The sequence below is a fragment of the Ceratotherium simum genome, chromosome 1 (assembly GCF_057802395.1).
Source record: "Ceratotherium simum simum isolate JZ-2026a chromosome 1, ASM5780239v1, whole genome shotgun sequence".
NCBI lineage: Eukaryota > Metazoa > Chordata > Mammalia > Perissodactyla > Rhinocerotidae > Ceratotherium > Ceratotherium simum.
In genome coordinates this window covers 28,575,640-28,593,308 of record NC_141900.1, presented here as the reverse complement: position 1 = coordinate 28,593,308, position 17,669 = coordinate 28,575,640, and the positions used below count along the sequence as shown (strand labels likewise).

Here is a 17,669-nt window from a genome sequence, read left to right as displayed (position 1 = left end):
TGGACTTCTTTAGTATTTTAGTTTATATGAATTTATTATTTTCAAGTTTGATGTTTATATGTAAGTAACTCTCTATATTATTATTTTTTTTTTTTGGTGAAGAAGATTAGCCCTGAGCTAACATCTGTGCCCATCTTCCTCTATTTTGTACATGAGATGCTGCCATAGCATGGCTTGATGAGCGGTGTGTAGGTCTGCACCCAGGATCTAAACCTGCGAATCCCGGGCCACCGAAGTAGAGTGCCTGAACTTAACCACTATGCCACTGGGCCAGCCCCTTTATATTATTACTTTTGTAGTCTATGGGTAAAATAGAATACTGGTCTCTTGTATCACTCCTAGGAGAATTTCTCTGATATTTTTTTTACCACACATCAGAGTTATGACTGTATTTACCTACGGACATCCTGGCTCTTAAATGACTACCAAGTTCTGGGGAAAAAAACCTGGAGAGGTATCAACACTCAGACACAAGCTTTAGGGAAGGGAACTTTTACTTCCTTAACTAAATTTGCCAGCTCTCCCCAACCCCTGCCCGCCTGACACACACACACACAGACACACACACACACATCTTAGACAGCCCAAATGTCTGTGTGAAGAGGATGGCGTTTAAATTAACTGTCCTCTCTGGTGGCTGTCAAGATGTGTGCTGTTCCAAATAGACCTTAAGAATCCACTGGCTTTAAGCCTAGACTTTGATGCCGAGAGGAGATTATAGCTGTATCTCTTCTTGCCAGTCCATTAATGGAATAAATCGCAACATTACAGGTTCTCTCTTTGGGCTTGTTTTCTGACGGAGAAACTCAACATTTGCTTTCTAATTAGTAACAAAAGCATTTGTTGTTGTTGTTTTTGTCGATTTACTTTATGTCTTTTATTGTTAGCCTAGGCAAGATAGATTTCAGGAGAGATTTAAAGACTTGTCCCTAATGTCTGATAATTCTCCTCGCTCTCATGAAATTTTGTAATGTATGAAATGATTTGTCATTTTTCAGAATGTTGACAGTGAACCAAATTTTAGTGATGAAAGTAGATTTAGACATTTTTTTGGTCATATTATTTTTGGTCTTTGTGGCCCCTATATTAACCAGTCTCTTTGCTGAAACCAGATATTTTATTTAACAAAAACCTGGCCATCTTTCAGGAGCTAAAAAATCCCAAGAAACAAACACACCTAGACTTGCGTATAAACTCTCTCCGCTTATTAAAAAACAAAACAATAAATGACTGAAATTCTTCAGATTGGCAAAACGGCCTAACTGGCCACCTCTGTTAGGTGGATAGGCCTGTTGCTTCTTCCATTTCTAGTGAGAGAAACCAAGGGGGGGAAAATCTGCTAAGAAGAGCTGGTGAGAAAAGAGGAGAGCTGTGCCAAATGTGAGGAGGCTGGAACCCATGCAGAAAGAAGACCAGTAAGACATTCGTGATGGTGGAGAAACTGAAAGAAGTTTTAGAAAAGGGGATGTTCTCTTTTTAGTTGCTTGCTGTTTTAGCACAAAGGTCTTTGATCACCCCAAATTCTGAGCAAAGACTGCAACACAGTTCCTCCTAAAAAGGAGGACTGAGCACACATGTGTTCATCTCCTCTCTCTAGAGGTCCCACTTTTTAAAAGGTTGAAAGTATAGTAGTTCCTGAAAATGGGAAAGACCACCATGGCATAAGTTGGCATGTTGAAGAATTCCTAGAAGATAGAAAGAAAATGGGAAGGAGGTGACAGAAGAAGAGCTGGAAAAACCCCTGTAAAAGTGGCTTTCTGAGGGAACCTCAGCAAAGCTCTAAGCTGGGAATCAACAAATATGAAAGCAATAGTGGTTCGTGGGTAGTGGTCAAATAATAAAAACTACAGTAGAACGAATAGGACAAGTGGACTCTTTCCTGATCTCCACTTGGAAGACAGTGGGTAGCGACAGGCTTTATTTTTCTCCCCATCAGGCTTGAGCAGCTCATCCGGATGAACGGATGAGCTGCCTGAGGAATGGCCTTCATGAGAAAACTAGCGCCTTCAAAAGAACCTTAGGAGAAGTAATGCTCCTCTTCCACAACACAGTGATATGAAGGAGAAAATAAACAAATAGAATACTACTCAACCACGAGTCAAATGCACTAAATCTGTTACCATCTTAGTAAAGCTGTCCTTCCTTGGACATCGACCCTCTGCCATCCTATATCTTCTCATTCAAAGCAGAAGACTAATGGGGAAGCAGAACTGTCTACAAATATAGAAAAACCTCTGTTGATTACCTATACTAAATAATGGAGAAATTCACTATAAATGAATGGATGAAGAGACTAACTTGACATTTTAGCAATAATACCACATGAAGGACATAGATGAACTAGTGAAAAATAGAACAAAACAAAAGAAGAAACACCTGACCTCATAGGGAAGAGTTCATTCAGTAAACATAAAAAAACTTATAAAAATTCTTATTATTCCTGAGAAGTGTTTAAGAGGATATTTCATCAATAATTACTGTACTCACATTTCAGTGGGCTGGTTGAAGATAAAAACAGGCCCAGTTGATTGGGAAAAAAAGACCCAGAATTTTCCTAGATTATAGAGCTAAAAGACAATAAAAAAATTATTCAGCTACTTACTGAGCACCTACTATGGTTCAGGCACTGTTCTGGACTTGGGAGATATAAGAGTGAACCAAATAGGCAAAAATTCTTCCTTCATGGAACTTGCATTCTAGTAAGAGAGACAAATAAATAAAACATAAAGTGTGACAGATGGTAATAAGCATTATGGAGAAAAATGAAGTAGGAGAAGGTGGTTATAGCATGGATCAAGAGAGGGGTGGGAATGGGGTGGTGTGGTTCCCTCACTCTGTCACTGGGAGATTAGAGTCTGAGAGTTGATGACTTGGGAATCTGGAATTTTTAGTGGTGACTAAAGGTCTAATTCATGTGTTTAATCCTAATTGAAGCTGGGGGTTGGGGAGCAGTAAGGAAAGAAAGGGTGGGAATGCATCCTCAGAGTGTGTAGAATTCTGAGATTCCCCTATTTACTCCTTCCTGTGGTGATGTGGAGGCTGGGAATGGGCATTTATTCCCAGTGTGGAGAACTCTTTCTGGACTCCTGCCCATGGAGTTGTAGACATTTTGTGGGGGTGGTTATCTATAACTCTGGGGCTCCCTTGGGACTCTGGGAGCTCTGGGGAGCTAAGAGAAATATTAAAAATTTTGGAGATTATATCCAAGAGCTCTAATAGGAGTTCCAGAAAGAAAGAATCAAGACTATGGAGGCAAGCTCTAGAAGAACATTTCTCTGAGCTAAAGAAAGATGAAAGTCTTCAGGTTGTACAGGCACACCAATGACCAAACAAGATTAATAAAATGGCTGATAGATACAGCCTGGTGAAATATTAGATTTCTTAGGATAGGGAGAAAACTTGAAACATTTCCGCAGAGAAAAACAATATCGTCTACAAAAAGATGAGAAATCAGGCAGCTGTAACACTCATTAGTAACACAGAAGATAGCAGATAGGAAGCAATTTCTTTAAATTTCTAGAGGTGGTGATAAGATGAATTCTGTAACCAGGCAAGATATCTAGAGAATGTGAAAACAGCTTGAGAATTTTTTCACATATGAAAGAGTGCATACAAGTCATTGCGACTCTATCTATCTGTACATGTATACGTGTATAAATGTGTATGTATGTGTGTGTGTGTGTATATATCTCTTTCATATATGTATGTATGTGTGAGAGAGATATCACAATTATTATAGGAGTTCCTCTATTAAAATAGAGAATAAAAAGAATGGGATGGAGTAGCTGACTATACCACAGAAATGAAGAAAACTAGAAAGACATTAAATCAGTGTTTTCCAAAATGTGATTGCATGACAGTGGTGGAATAAGAGATGATATTGGTGCTACACAAATTAAACTCCAAAATTTATTATTTTATTGTGTATTGAAATATATAACTGATACATCAAATATAATTTCTTGGGTATTGCTTAAAACATCCTAAAATGGATGCTAATATAGGTTTGTCTTTTCAAAAAATGTAGCTTTTATAGTAAGGTGAAAATACATAATATTTTAAATTTATAAATCAAAACTTATTATTTGATGTTATATTGGCAACCAGAAATAACACTCAAAACAAAAATTAACACACATTGATTCTGAAGACTAAGGCTTGGTGGTATACTTTTACTTTTAATGTCATAACTTTTTGTACTATTTTTTTAACCATGTAAATTCATGTTATAATTTATAAACACTTGAGTAATTTAAAAAATTCACATTCATCAAAAGACTGGTTAAACAATTATGTGAAGAGATGGATAAAGTATTTAGATTTTTAATTTTTACATCTTCAGCCTTGGCATTCTACTTGGTGAAATGTCAAGAATTTTTGGTTCTAAATAACAATGATGGTTTGAAATGCCTTATGTCTGTAATGCCAAGTTTGGTCAGTTTTTAAATAGATTCTTTGCTTGTCACAGCCATGTGTGCTTTAACTGGCACCATTTTTATATGAATCCAATAAAGAAAAATAAAATCCCTTGATTCTAAACATAAGGTTTTTAGAAGATAAAGGATATTGGTTTTTTTGCTATTCTCTGATAATCCCTATGGAATCATTCATAGTATTTAAAACAAGAATACCCTGACTGTAAAAAAATTAATTTATCTTTATTTAAAGTATTCTAATGAATTTAAAGGAATAGAAATAATTAACCATTTAAAAATCAATATTCCTTATATATATTTACAAATATCATATTTCTTTAGCTTTCATTTTCGATGAGGTCTAATTTGCAACATTTTCCTCATGACTAGGATGTTCCCTATATAAAATAAATATATACTCGTCATGCTCTACCTGTAAGTTTAATCATTAGAACCAAAGCCTTTTTTTCACTTTCAGCTTTTAAATGACTAGATGTTTCAGGTGCCTTTCTGCATATCCAGCGTTTATAATATCTACTAAGCCTGTTGTTACGCATTGTTGCAACTGGTGTGATGATCTGTATAGCTTGGTAAGAACAGATGTTCTGCTGTGAAAGCAGATACTTAACAAAATCATTTATTGGATCAGTTCAGTAAACTTAATACAGTGATGGGTTAACTTGCTCATTGTTCCCATCCCTTGAGGAAACACATATATCTAACACTCTCCCCTATTCCATGTCTTAATTAGCTTAGAAAAAAATGGGCTCTTACTTACAAATATTTCAAAGGTATTACATTGAAGACAAAGATGCACATAATCTATTAGAAGTTTATATTTATTTTCCTTAAGGTAATACCAATATCAAATGCATCAGTAAGGCATTAAAAGATCTGAGTTGTAGTCTTAGCTCTGCCCCTCACACGTGCACACTCTTGCTACTATTCCTGTGAATTCACTTAAAAGTAGTTCTAGTTACCTTTGATGAAAAAGCAACAGCTTCACTACAGTGTTTTTTGCCTTTTTCTTACTTCAGTAAGAAAGGAGATTGGTCTTTTGTCACAGGAAGGAGAGATTGTAGTTTGAACACCCGTGCATTTCAGACTGTGCACTGGGCATTTTATATGCATTTTGTCATTTAATGCTCTTTTAATAAGGTGGTATCCACATTTTAAAGATGAGTAAAGAGGTGAAGAAAATCAGAATTACACTCTAAAGCAATTTGAAATCTGCAATGTTTCTTTATGAATTAGTCATCAGATGGCCCTTTGGAAAAGTGGAAAGAATATGGGATTTTAGACTTGGGTGATGTTTGTATGAACCCTAGCTCAGCTACTTGCTTGTTGTTTGATTTGGTCAGGTCATTTTATTTTTCTGAGCATTTAGTTTCCTTATTTATGATATGAGACTGTTCGTAAAGTAAAAATCACATTTGACAATATAAGTGGAAGTACTTTGAAATAGAAACGAATAGATATTTATTATTATTATTAATCTTTGTAAAAATTCTAATAGGGGAGTAGGGATAGTGCCATCATTGTTAACTCCATTTGTTGATGAGAAAACTAAGGTTAAGAATTTAAGTGAGGGGCTGGCCCCGTGGCTTGGCGATTGAGTGCACGTGCTCCGCTGCTGGCGGCCCGGGTTCGGATCCCGGGCGCGTACCAACTCACTGCTTCTCCGGCCATGCCACATACAGCAACTAGAAGGACATGCAGCTATGACATACAACTATCTACTGGGGCTTTGGGGGAAAAAAATAAATAAATAAAAATAAAATTATTAAAAAAGAATTTAAGTGACTTGCAAGGTCACAGAATTACTTAACAATGGAACCCATACAAGAAGCTAGATCTGCTGACCCAAAATTGAGCATCTTTTTTTTTTTTTTTTTGGTGAGGAAGATTAGCCCTGAGCTAACATCAGTTGCCAATCCTCCTCTTTTTGCTGAGGAAGACTGGCCATGGGCTAACATTTATGCCCATCTTCCTTTACTTTATATGTGGGACGCCTGCCACAGCATCGCTTGATAAGCGGTGCATAGGTCCGTGCTCCTGATCTGAACCTGCCGACCCTAGGCCGCCGAAGTGGTGCAGGCAAACTTAACTACTACACCACTGGGCCGGCCCCAGCCTCTTTTTTTAATGATACCACATTGTCTTTAAGTAGATCATTTCCTAAATTTCTAGGTTACAGGAAGAGTGTGTGTGTGTGTGAGTGAGAATTTTCTCATATTTTTAAAGTTAAAAAGAAATTAACCTTCTTGGCAGGAGTTTATCTGTGGAATTTAGTGTAAAAATGAGGTCCAAGAGCACTGATTTTATACTGTCCTATTCACTCCTGCTCAAACCAGAGTCTTATATTGCTGAGTAGTTTTCTGTTCTTTAAGAAATCTGTAAGCTCCTCCTCTGAGCCAGCCACTCTGTTAGAATTTGAAAATGCAGAGGATGAAGCCGATAACTTTGACTGCTCACTGTCAAGAATAGAACTCAGAGTCTAGAAGGAGAGTCAATAATTTAGCAAATGAAGGTAGAATCTTGTTTGTAAAATAGAATTTAGTAAAGTTCATTTAGATGAGATCTTGTCTCACCTGAATATAAAACAATAAACCATCTTTTCTATTCTTTTTTCTCTCTAATCAAAAATAAATAATTTTTTAATCAATTGATAAAGAATTAACAGAAATGTGACATTTCTATCATTCGTTCAGTAATGTCAGAATTTTCAGTAGAATTGATAAAACAACTCTTCGTAACAGATTTCTATTTAAGTAAAACAATTAGAAGAAGTCAATGACAGGTTTCATTATGTGAACATGTGATTAGGAATTCTTTAATTGTGTTTGCTGTGAAAAATTTAATGTGTAGATCTGTGTATTTTTTAACCTGACAAAGGAAGGATTAAAAAATGGTCAGAAGGAAATAGATGATAATGAAAAATATGGATAGGATCCATAAAAAAACCTGAAAATAATGTAAATCTGATTAACTGTAATTTTAAAATCAGATTTTCTTTAAATACATTCTTGAAAATGTGCATACATACAACTATATAGAATTTGAATAAATTACAAGTTATAAGGGGTTTCCTTCACAGAAAGCTAAAAGAGGCTAAAATCCCTTATGAAACCTTGTCTTTTTACAGAGGCTTTAATATACTTTAAGCATTTCATATATTGTTTTAAAAAGTATTTTTTTCTTTTCCAAGTCAATGTACAAGTGATTGTCTTAATTCCAGTGAACGTCTGATTGAATTAAAGATATGTAGCTTTCAGCATGGATAATGAGTTCACAAAGTTTATGAGATCTTTGATTCTTTTCACTAATGTAATTTATTTTTTCATTTTTAAATGAATAAGAAGACAGTTCAACAAGCTGTTCAAATAATTGCATAAACACTGCATAATTGGAACTATGGGATCACAAGCTACAAAATTGTGTGATAGCTCAAAGTGTATATTAATCATTTGAGGTATAAAAATTGGAATTTGCCATGAGAGACAGTTCAGAAGTGTTAATGTATAATGTAAGTCAGTTCAGTTTACTGATTATCGATCCTCCTCTTTTTGTGTAACTGTAATAGAGTACAAATATATTTTCATGTCTGTATACTGTAATTATTTTGTAAATTGTGCTTTGGTGAAGGTGCCAGTTTTCTTGTTTTGGACTACACTGACAAACATGTTAAAATATGCTTTTATCATTTTGTGAGGATTTACAGATGTTATTGCTAGCATTTGGTGAACATTAGTATGCTTTAATGAAGGAAAAAGTGCATGTTTAGTGTACATCTAACAAGATTTGTTAATAGTTGCTGAATTATGCAGCAGAAATTGTAATCCACACAGTTTCAGAGAGAAAGTATCCATCCAACTTCTGGATGGATTGTTTTAAACAAAACTGTTTCACCAAGTTGCTGAGCATGTCATCACAGTTTTGAGGAATGCTAGCGTCTAATTTTTAACTAAAATAAATTGTGCATTAATATGCATAGCTAATGATGTCAGCAACAGTGAGCCATCTGCAGCCAGACTGCTGTCAGCGAGGAACTGCCTCTGTGGAGGAGGTCATGCGGTGTGGGCAATCCTTGAAGAGCGGAAAACGTAATCTGTTATCAGACTTAAGCTTGGTTTCCTCTTTATGATATTATACATTATATTGTTATCTAATATACATTATATAATTATATTTTCTATGACATTTGAAATAATATAAGTAATATAATATAATAATATATAAATAATATATTCAATAAATATTTGAAGATGATGAGAAATGGAAAAAAGTTTAGAATAACTCATTATTAAATTATATCTAAAATTTACTTGGTATCCAATACGGAAGAAAGAGTAATCATGAGAAGTGGTCACTCCTTTTTAAGAGTCTGTGTGAGGAGAGGAGGGGAAATAATTGGAAAAAAATTTAAAGCACTCTATTGGAGTCTAAATGCTGTGGTTCCAAGTATAGTAGTAATAGTTGAGAAGGGCAGACCTTAATGGATGATGGAATATTTAGTGGTAAAGGAGGAAATTCAATGCAGACTGTAAAGGTAGCATTTAGGTATATGGGAGTACAGATTGGACTGTGAATCATGACTCAGGTATGAGAGAATAAGACTGCCTTGATGGAGTAAGTGGTGCATTTAGACATCATGGTTTGCAGAAAAGTTTAGTTGTGATGCACCAAGAAGTAAGAACTCAACAGATTTTATTGTACAAGGACAGGATGAAAATATGACTGAAGAAAATTTATTTAACAGTTAATGTGAATGGTATGAACACCAGCAAATATACATTCTTAACATTATGTTTGTTCTTTTGATGTTCCATTATTCTAAATACTATGCTGTAGTTGTTGAGCAGAGATTCCATTATAAATCTCATGTAGATTTTGTGTTTAAAATTTCCAGTTTGGAGCACATTGAAGGGTGGGTGTTAGTCATTATGCCTTCTGGACATTTTTTTTTTTTGAGAGGCTTGCGTTCTGTTTTGAAGCTAAATAGATTAATAATAGTTCTGAGCAGGAATGTGCTTTAATTCTGGAACCCAACATTTGCTAACTCACCTCATTGCTTAGATATATCAAGTTCATTATCTGGAATTATTATTGAAGACACACTTAAAAATTAGAATATAATGTTTTAATAATCAATAGTTTTGATACTTTTTTGAAAGTGGCACCATTAATGGAAACTCTGTATGAAGTTTACAATTAAACCTTCAAGTGGTACCTCTTGAAACATCTAAATAAGACATTTATGATTATCCAGCAGAGCCTTAGCCAGGTTGTATTACTATATTTCATAGCTCTGATACATAACAAAGGCTCAACAAAAGGGAACCCAGGGATTGGATTAAGCAGGGAGGTGTGTTTTAGTAATTATATGCAGAACTATATTAGAATACACGGTGACCTCAGAATGAACAGATATCCTGTCTGACCACTCTCTTACCCTCGTTTATGTAGCATATTAAGTCAGAAGACTGAACAAACAACTTGATGCTTTTCTTTCATTCCTTTCCGTAGAGTTAATTGAATTACAGTAGCTTATTAAACAATTGTGTCTCCAGTCCTTGAATTCCATTTAGGCACTTTCTGTAGGTAGGTGAGCTATAGGTGAGGAAAGCAAAAGATGGCTGTTTTTCCTTATTTGTTATATAAAATCTAGAATTTAGGAATAATTGAGCCATGACATTTATCTAATATAGTTAGATTCTTTCATCTTAAAGCTTGTATCTTGAAGCTAAGAGTGCTTCTGGACACACCGATATAGTTGTAGGCTTCCCTGGTATTGTTTCTTGTATTCTTCCCATCATTCATCACATGGATGTGCATGATTAACGTGTAATATTAGGGAGTGGGTGCTACTTGTGAGAGGGGACCTGTGAAGTTATTTATGAAATATTGGTGGAAGGCTTCTTCTCTGAATCAGGCCTGGCCTTGAATATTGTCTGACTTCTGTGGCGTGGGGAAGAAATGATAAGAACTAGAATCTCCTAAGGTCCTCATTCTTGGCTGTGGTGGAATGAAGAGCCAATCAGGCAGAACTAGGGGAACCAACTGTGTTATAGACATGGGTACTGGATGGAACTGGCCACAAGTGCCTGAGGCAATGATGTTAGTAAATTCAGGTTCATCTCTGCTCAGAGTTAGAGATAAATGATTAATTTTGGAAGTGAAGCAAGACAGTAATTGTCTCCAGGCAGGGAAAATTGGTATAGTTAGCAGATGTGGTAATTATGAGGGACTCCTTCAGTTTGAATCAAAATGGGGATAGATTGTCCATGGCCAGAGTTATAGAGGGGGGTTCTGGGGAGAATGGCATACAACCAGAAAAATGAAGGCAGAAGCCTGTCGTACAAGCTGGGTAAACAGTGGGGATTAGCAGAGTAAACACAGAGATGTTGCAGCTTGAAGAGCACAAACATGTTTAATTAATTAATTTAATTCAAAGCAGCTCAAAAAATATTTGTGAACATCTATAATGCTTAAAGGTTCAGTTAGACCCTGGAGGTGAATACAAAGACTACTACCAGGAAGTCCTTACCATTTGTTGCTTACAGTCTTTTGGGAGCTATAGACCTGGAAATAGCAGAATTATGTAAGTACTAGCATAAGAACACTAACAAAATTGTGTATTTTGAATTTCTTGCAAAAAATTAACTTTATTTCAGTTATTCGAGAGGCATTGAGGTTTGAAGGGAGTCAAACTTCCCTTTAAGCAAGTCGACCCCTTCTGTTGCTTGTTTTAAACAGGTTGTGTTTGGTGGAAGTGTAAAGTATTTGGGAAATGATAAGGGCCAAATGAGGGACAGTGGCTTTGGAAATGGGAAAGCATGAATGGGAAATTACCTTTCACAGGCAGCGCAGACACGGACACACTGGAGGAGTAATTGAGAATGCAGTAAAAGTATTACAGAATTTCTAACTCAGATGACTGAGAGGGCAAAGGCTCTGTGACTACTTTTTACTCTAAGTGCATTGTGAAAGAACACTAGAAGGTGGTTCATGGTGCTGGGGCAGGTTGTGGACTTTTCCATTTTTCCAATGTATAGGAAGTTATTTTGTTTTTTGTTTTTTTTTCAATTGAATCAGGGAATTGGAAATGCTGCTGTTTTCAGTACTAGATTAAGTGCTGAGATAAAAATTATTTCTAACAGATTTGACTAGCAGAATTAAATAAAAAGGAAGCTCTTTCTAAAAAATTCTAAGAGGATAAAAAGCTTTTCATATTGTGATAGCTTTAGATTTTTAGCCTGTGCTCTAGCAGTGAGGAGGAACATTGAGGGATCAAATGTCTTGTATGTGTTGTTTATTAAAGTGAAGAAAATGTGGTCATTAAAAGGACAGAAGATGGAGCAGTGGGGTCTGTTCAAAAAAAGTGTGTATGGGGCCGGCTCTGTGAGCTAGTGGCTAAGTTAGGCACATTCTGCTTCTGCGGCCCGGGTTCGGTTCCCTGGGCACAGACCTACACCACTCATCAGTGGCTGTGCTGTGGCAGCAACCCATATACAAAATAGAGGAAGATTGGCATAGATGTTAGCTCAGAGCAAATCTTCCTCAGCAAAAAAAAAAAAAAAAAAGTATGTATTAAGAGAGAATCAAAATTCTCTCTCTATGAAGAGGCAGAGACTCGTGTCTTCCACCTCTCTTTTCCTAACTCCCTTGTCTGCTCATGTGGAGACATAGTCGTATACATTTATAAACTACAAGGAAACATTTGATTTTGGACTAAGGAGAGTAGAGAGAGCTAGCTATGCATGAAGCTCCAATGTTCACATTGCAGAGAGACTTAAAATTTCACTGATAAAACCAAATGCATCCCAAGAAATTTTCAGAGGGGTAGGGGGAAAGGAAACTAGCAGGAAGAAAGGAGAGAAGGAATTGTCACAGTATCATCATCAGATACTTATTACATATCTATAATAATCTTGAAATTATATCGTGCATTAACTTGTTTCTTATCTGACTCTTTCTGCTATAATTTAGTCTCTGTGAGGACAGAGATTTTTGTCTCTTTTATTCAGTGGTATGTGCTAAGTAGAAGTTGCTCAATAAATATTTGAATAAAGAAATGAATAGGTGAATAAATTTTGATCCACTTTGGCTATGACACTTGTCAAAAAGAATAAGAGCAATTAACTATAACGAAAATCACTAACTCTAGGAGTTTGTAATTTAAAGTGGTTAATGTGGATGCAGATCTCATATAACATTTTATAGAAAAAAATCAATGATGGAATATAGGTAAAGAATTATACTTTTAACTATATTTTCTTCTTTTATCCTGTCTAGCTGCATGATTATGAGGTGATCATTTAAGTCTTTGGAAGAAAACAAATGAGAAAATATAAATAGTAGAACAGCAGAATTGACGCTGACAGTAGGGGAGATGGTTGAATGGGTAGATGCATATTTATAGAGGAATCACCTTCAATCAAGAAGGGGATACAGTGGAGTGAAAATTTCTTACCTTCTAGCTTGCCTTTAGTCGTGGTACTTGCATAAGTAGCAATTGCTTGATTATGTTTTGGGATTCAAGTATTTATATGTATAAAAAGTTATTTATTTTGTGAAATGCTTCAAACATACAGAAAGGTAAAGATAAAAACATAACGAATACTATAGGTACTCAACATCCATATTGAAAACAAATGTAATGAATACCCAAGTGCCTCTCACCCATATTTAACAAATATTTTAATTTTACTTTTTGATTCAGATTTTAAAACAGAAATATAACATGGTGGAGTTGAAAATCTCTTTTACCTTTCTCCAGATAAAAGTTTGCTTTCCATGAGATTGCAAAATAAACCTTGTTATACTGGCTCATGAATAAATAAATAATTTGTGTGCTTTTTTATTTTAAAGCCATTTTAATGATCAAGAAACAGATTCAGTATAGATTATTTTTTTTGTGTGTGAGGAAGATTAGCCCTAAGCTAACATCTGTTGCCAATCCTCCTCTTTTTGCTGAGGAATATTGGCACTGGGCTAACCCCTGTGCCCATCTTCCTCTACTTTATATGTGGGACGCCTGCCACAGCATGGCTTGATAAGCAGTGCGTAGGTCTGCGCCTGGGATCCGAACCTGCAAATCCTGGGGCACCAAAGCAGAGCATGTGAACTTAACCGCTATGCCACCAGGCTGGCCCCTCAGAATAATTTTTGTTTTTTCATTAAAAAAGCTTAACACTGTAGACTGTCAAATGACAAAGAAGTTTTTAAAAGTTTAGGAATGATTAGTTCAATTTCTTTTCAAAAGGAATTGTTTGCAAATAAAGAATATGTTGTTTGCTAGCCTAACACTTCACAATTTGTACTGTGGAAAACTTTTCTGGTACCTATGCTCTGTTTATTTAGTTTTTCACTGTGTAGATTTCTGTACCAAGAACTTCAGTGCTAAACTGGTAACACTGGTTACTTTGGGTGGAGAAGACTGGATCATATAGAATTTGCCATGCTAAATTACTTTGGTAATATTTAAAATTTTGTATAGTAAGCGTATATTATTTTGGAATAAAAAAGGTAAATGTTAAACATAGGTACTTTTAAATTTTCTTCTAGAATATAGTATCAAATTCAACATCTTTTCACAATGGATGCAATATGAAGAGAACAGACGCCCTTATGTATATCTTACGTATATACATGTCTTAACCAGTCAAATAAGCATATTGCTTACTTATATTGCTTTTTCCAGTATATTCATAAAATTTATAAGGACATAATGTTTTCTCTGTTAGGTCATGCTATTTATGATAATTTGAAGGGATGCCATTATTTTTTCTTTGTTTTCTTAAAAGAGAATTTTCTCTTTCTAACCCATCATGGTTAACAATTTTTGTTTTCACACATTTGATTCAGTCACCTTGGAGGGGAAAGTGATGCTCTGCTAATTTAAGAAATTAGCAATGTGTTAATAATTTGACAAGCATACTCTGTATAACTAAACTGTTTATGAGCCATCAATGGAGAAAATATCTAACATAACTGATTTATGGAATCCAATATGTTATAACTCATGTTTTGTTTAATGATATATGGGTTTTTTTTCTGGGAGTAATCACTCTGAGCAAGTCAAAGGCAAAGAATAACAAAATTACCTTTAGAAGAAAAATACGACTCTGTGTTGATTTTTACTTTTTATTTTCCTTAAAATATATAGTGCTTAAGTCTCTGAAGTTTATTAATTATATTTTAATGTAATTAACATTTTAATATTTAATATAAATAAATTAAAATAATTTGATTTATATTTTATGTTTTGAATGATGAGAGACATAGTTTCAAATGGTAGCACGCATTTTTAAAAATGTTTTTGTGGTTTTACATTGCTATTATCTCAGTGATCATTGTTTTATATTATTTCTAGATAAAAGAGTGGCTCTGTTTAAACTGTCAGATGCAAAGAGCTCTGGGAGGTGATCTGGCTCCAATTCCATCATCACCCCAACCCAAACCGAAGACTGCCCCTGCTATTCCTGCATCAGCAGTGAGCAAACCATCCCCACAGTCACAGCAGATTTCTCCAAAGAAGGATGCTGCACCCAAACAGGATATCTCAAAGGCCCCTGAGTCTAAAAAGCCCCTACCACTAGTGAAACAGCCAACCCTTCATGGTTCTCCCCCAGTCACGGCCCAGCAGTCTCCCGTGGCAGAGTCCCCGTCCAAGCCAGCCCCTCCCAAAGAGCCTTCTGTGCCATCCGAGCAGGCCAAGGTCCCCACGGCTGATGATAAACCCAGGCTGCCCAAGACGGTAAAGCCAGCCATAGACACTGTGTCTTCATCGTCAACGGAAACAAAACCTGATATTCCAAGCTCCAGAGTAGAGTCACAGGATCAAGAAAAAACAATCCCTCCTCTCAAAACAGACTCTGCCAAATCCTCACAAAGTTTTCCACCAACAGGAGAAAAAGTCACCCCATTTGATTCTAGAGTCATACCTCGTCCTGCGTCGGATTCGAAAATTATTTCACATCCTGGGCCTAGTTCAGAGAGCAAAGGTCAAAAACAAGTTGATTCAGTTCAAAAGAGGGAAGAACCGAAGAAAGCGCAAACCAAAATAAGTCCTAAGCCAGATGCCAGGCCGACGCCAAAACGGTCACCAACACCTCCGGGTCCACGACCTACCACTGGCCAGACTGCTGCCGCATCTCCACAGCCCCCAAAGCCTCAGGAGCAGTCGAGACGTTTCAGTCTGAATCTGGGAAGTATTACTGATGCCCCTAAATCACAGCCCACAACTCCTCAAGAAACTGTGACTGGAAAACTCTTTGGGTTTGGAGCATCAATCTTCAGCCAGGCGTCAAATTTAATCTCCACGGCAGGCCAGCCTGGCTCTCATCCACAAAGTGGGCCAGGGGCCTCAACAAGACAAGGCCCTCCGCCTTCACAGCCACCTCCTTCTCCAGGGCCACCCAAACCCGCAGGTCAGGTACCACCAGCACCTGCAAAGGTTATACCCGTGAAAAAGGAAACAAAAGCTCTGGTAGCTGAAAAATTAGAGCCCAAAGCTGAACAAGTTCCAACAGTGAAAAGAACAGAAATGGAAAAGAAGCCTCTGCCTATTAAGGATAGCAAACCTTCAACAGCTGAGCCTCAAAAAGCTGTCCTTCCCCCAAAACCGGAGAAAATTCCCAAACCAGAATCAGCCTGTCCTCTCTGCAAAACTGAACTCAACATAGGTTCTAAGGATCCTCCCAACTTCAATACTTGCACTGAATGCAAGAATCAAGTGTGTAATCTCTGTGGATTTAACCCTACACCACACTTGACTGAGGTAAGTGATATTTATATTAAGTATGGCTATGAGTATATTGTGTTTATTATGAAACATTTTGGTAGCCAAATTTCTGAATAAAAAATACATTTCTAGTAAAGAAAATAAATCGACATTGATATCTTAGAAGAAGTTTCAATTACTTATTACAGGCTTCCTTGCTTATTAAAAGTTCACGTAATTTGTGCTTTTCTGGGTTAATGCACAAAGAGTAAGAAGATGAAATAAGCTGACAACTTAAAATAACAATTATCCCAATCCTTTATGAATTAATGACCTGTAGCTTCGGAGTACTATCTGATTTTCACTTATAAACACCAAATAAGAGTTGTAATCTTTCCAGTCTCTTTAATACGTTAAAGAAAGAAGTTTGGCTGCAGATCCATAAACAACATGAGATCTGCTATTTTACAAAAATTAAGAACTTCGTGTAAGTTAGTAATATTGTCTACTAGAAAATATTGGCTCAAATATATTATATCTAGACTTTTTGTAATTCTATTTGAGCTATTATCTGGTGTAAAAATAATAGAGCATTTTATTAATAACTGTAGAAAGAAAAAAAGATATATGGATTTCAGTGACCAACGTCAAGGAAATTTTTTTTTTTTTTCTGGGATGACAAGAACAGTTTTTCCACAATGTAAATGACCAAAAAGCAGATGGCAGTTTCTACCTAATATAGTTATAAAAGAATGAATCTATAAGCATAAGTAATGTGTTAGGACTATTAGAATATCTGGATCTTGGGAGACTGAGGGGTTAAACAGCTACTGCTATCTTAGATAAGTAACAACAATGTTTTAATAAACATTTTAGGGTTAGATTTAAAATAATTGTTCATTGTTTTTATAAAGATCAAAAATACTTGAGGATGGGGCTGGCCCCGTGGCTTAGCAGTTAAGTGCGCGCGCTCCGCTGCTGGCGGCCCGGGTTTGGATCCCAGGCGTGCACTGATGCACCACTTCTCCGGCCATGCTGAGGCCGCGTCCCACATACAGCAACTAGAAGGATGTGCAACTATGACATACAACTATCTACTGGGACTTTGGGGGAAAAAAAAAGGAGGAGGATTGGCAATAGATGTTAGCTCAGAGCCGGTCTTCCTCAGCAAAAAGAGGAGGATTAGCACGGATGTTAGCTCAGGGCTGATCTTCCTCAAAAAAAAAAAAAAATTTAAAAATACTTGAGGATGGTCTTATTCTACTCTGTTGATTTGATAATTAATTGGAATGGAAAAATTGAACAGATTTTTAGCAATTATACAAAAGAAGCTTTAGAGATTCTTGGTGGTTTTTTGTTTTTTGTAGTTTTTTTTGGTGAGGAAGATCAGCCCTGAGCTAATATCTGTTGCCAATCTTTGTCTTTTTGCTTGATGGCTTGATAAGCGATGCGTAGGTCTGTGCCTGGGATCCAAACCTGTGAATCCCGGGCTGCCAAAGCGGAGCACGCGAACTTAACCACTATGCCAC

General features: G+C 36.2%; 1 protein-coding gene across 1 annotated transcript in view; it reads left to right on the top strand.

Annotated features, from left to right (window-relative positions):
• Nucleotides 1-17,669, top strand: part of PCLO (piccolo presynaptic cytomatrix protein) — a 397,103-nt gene that overhangs the window by 12,038 nt on the left and 367,396 nt on the right. The window contains 1 exon segment of the mRNA XM_087445431.1: nt 14,791-16,197. Coding sequence (XP_087301557.1) covers nt 14,791-16,197 — 1,407 coding nt within the window.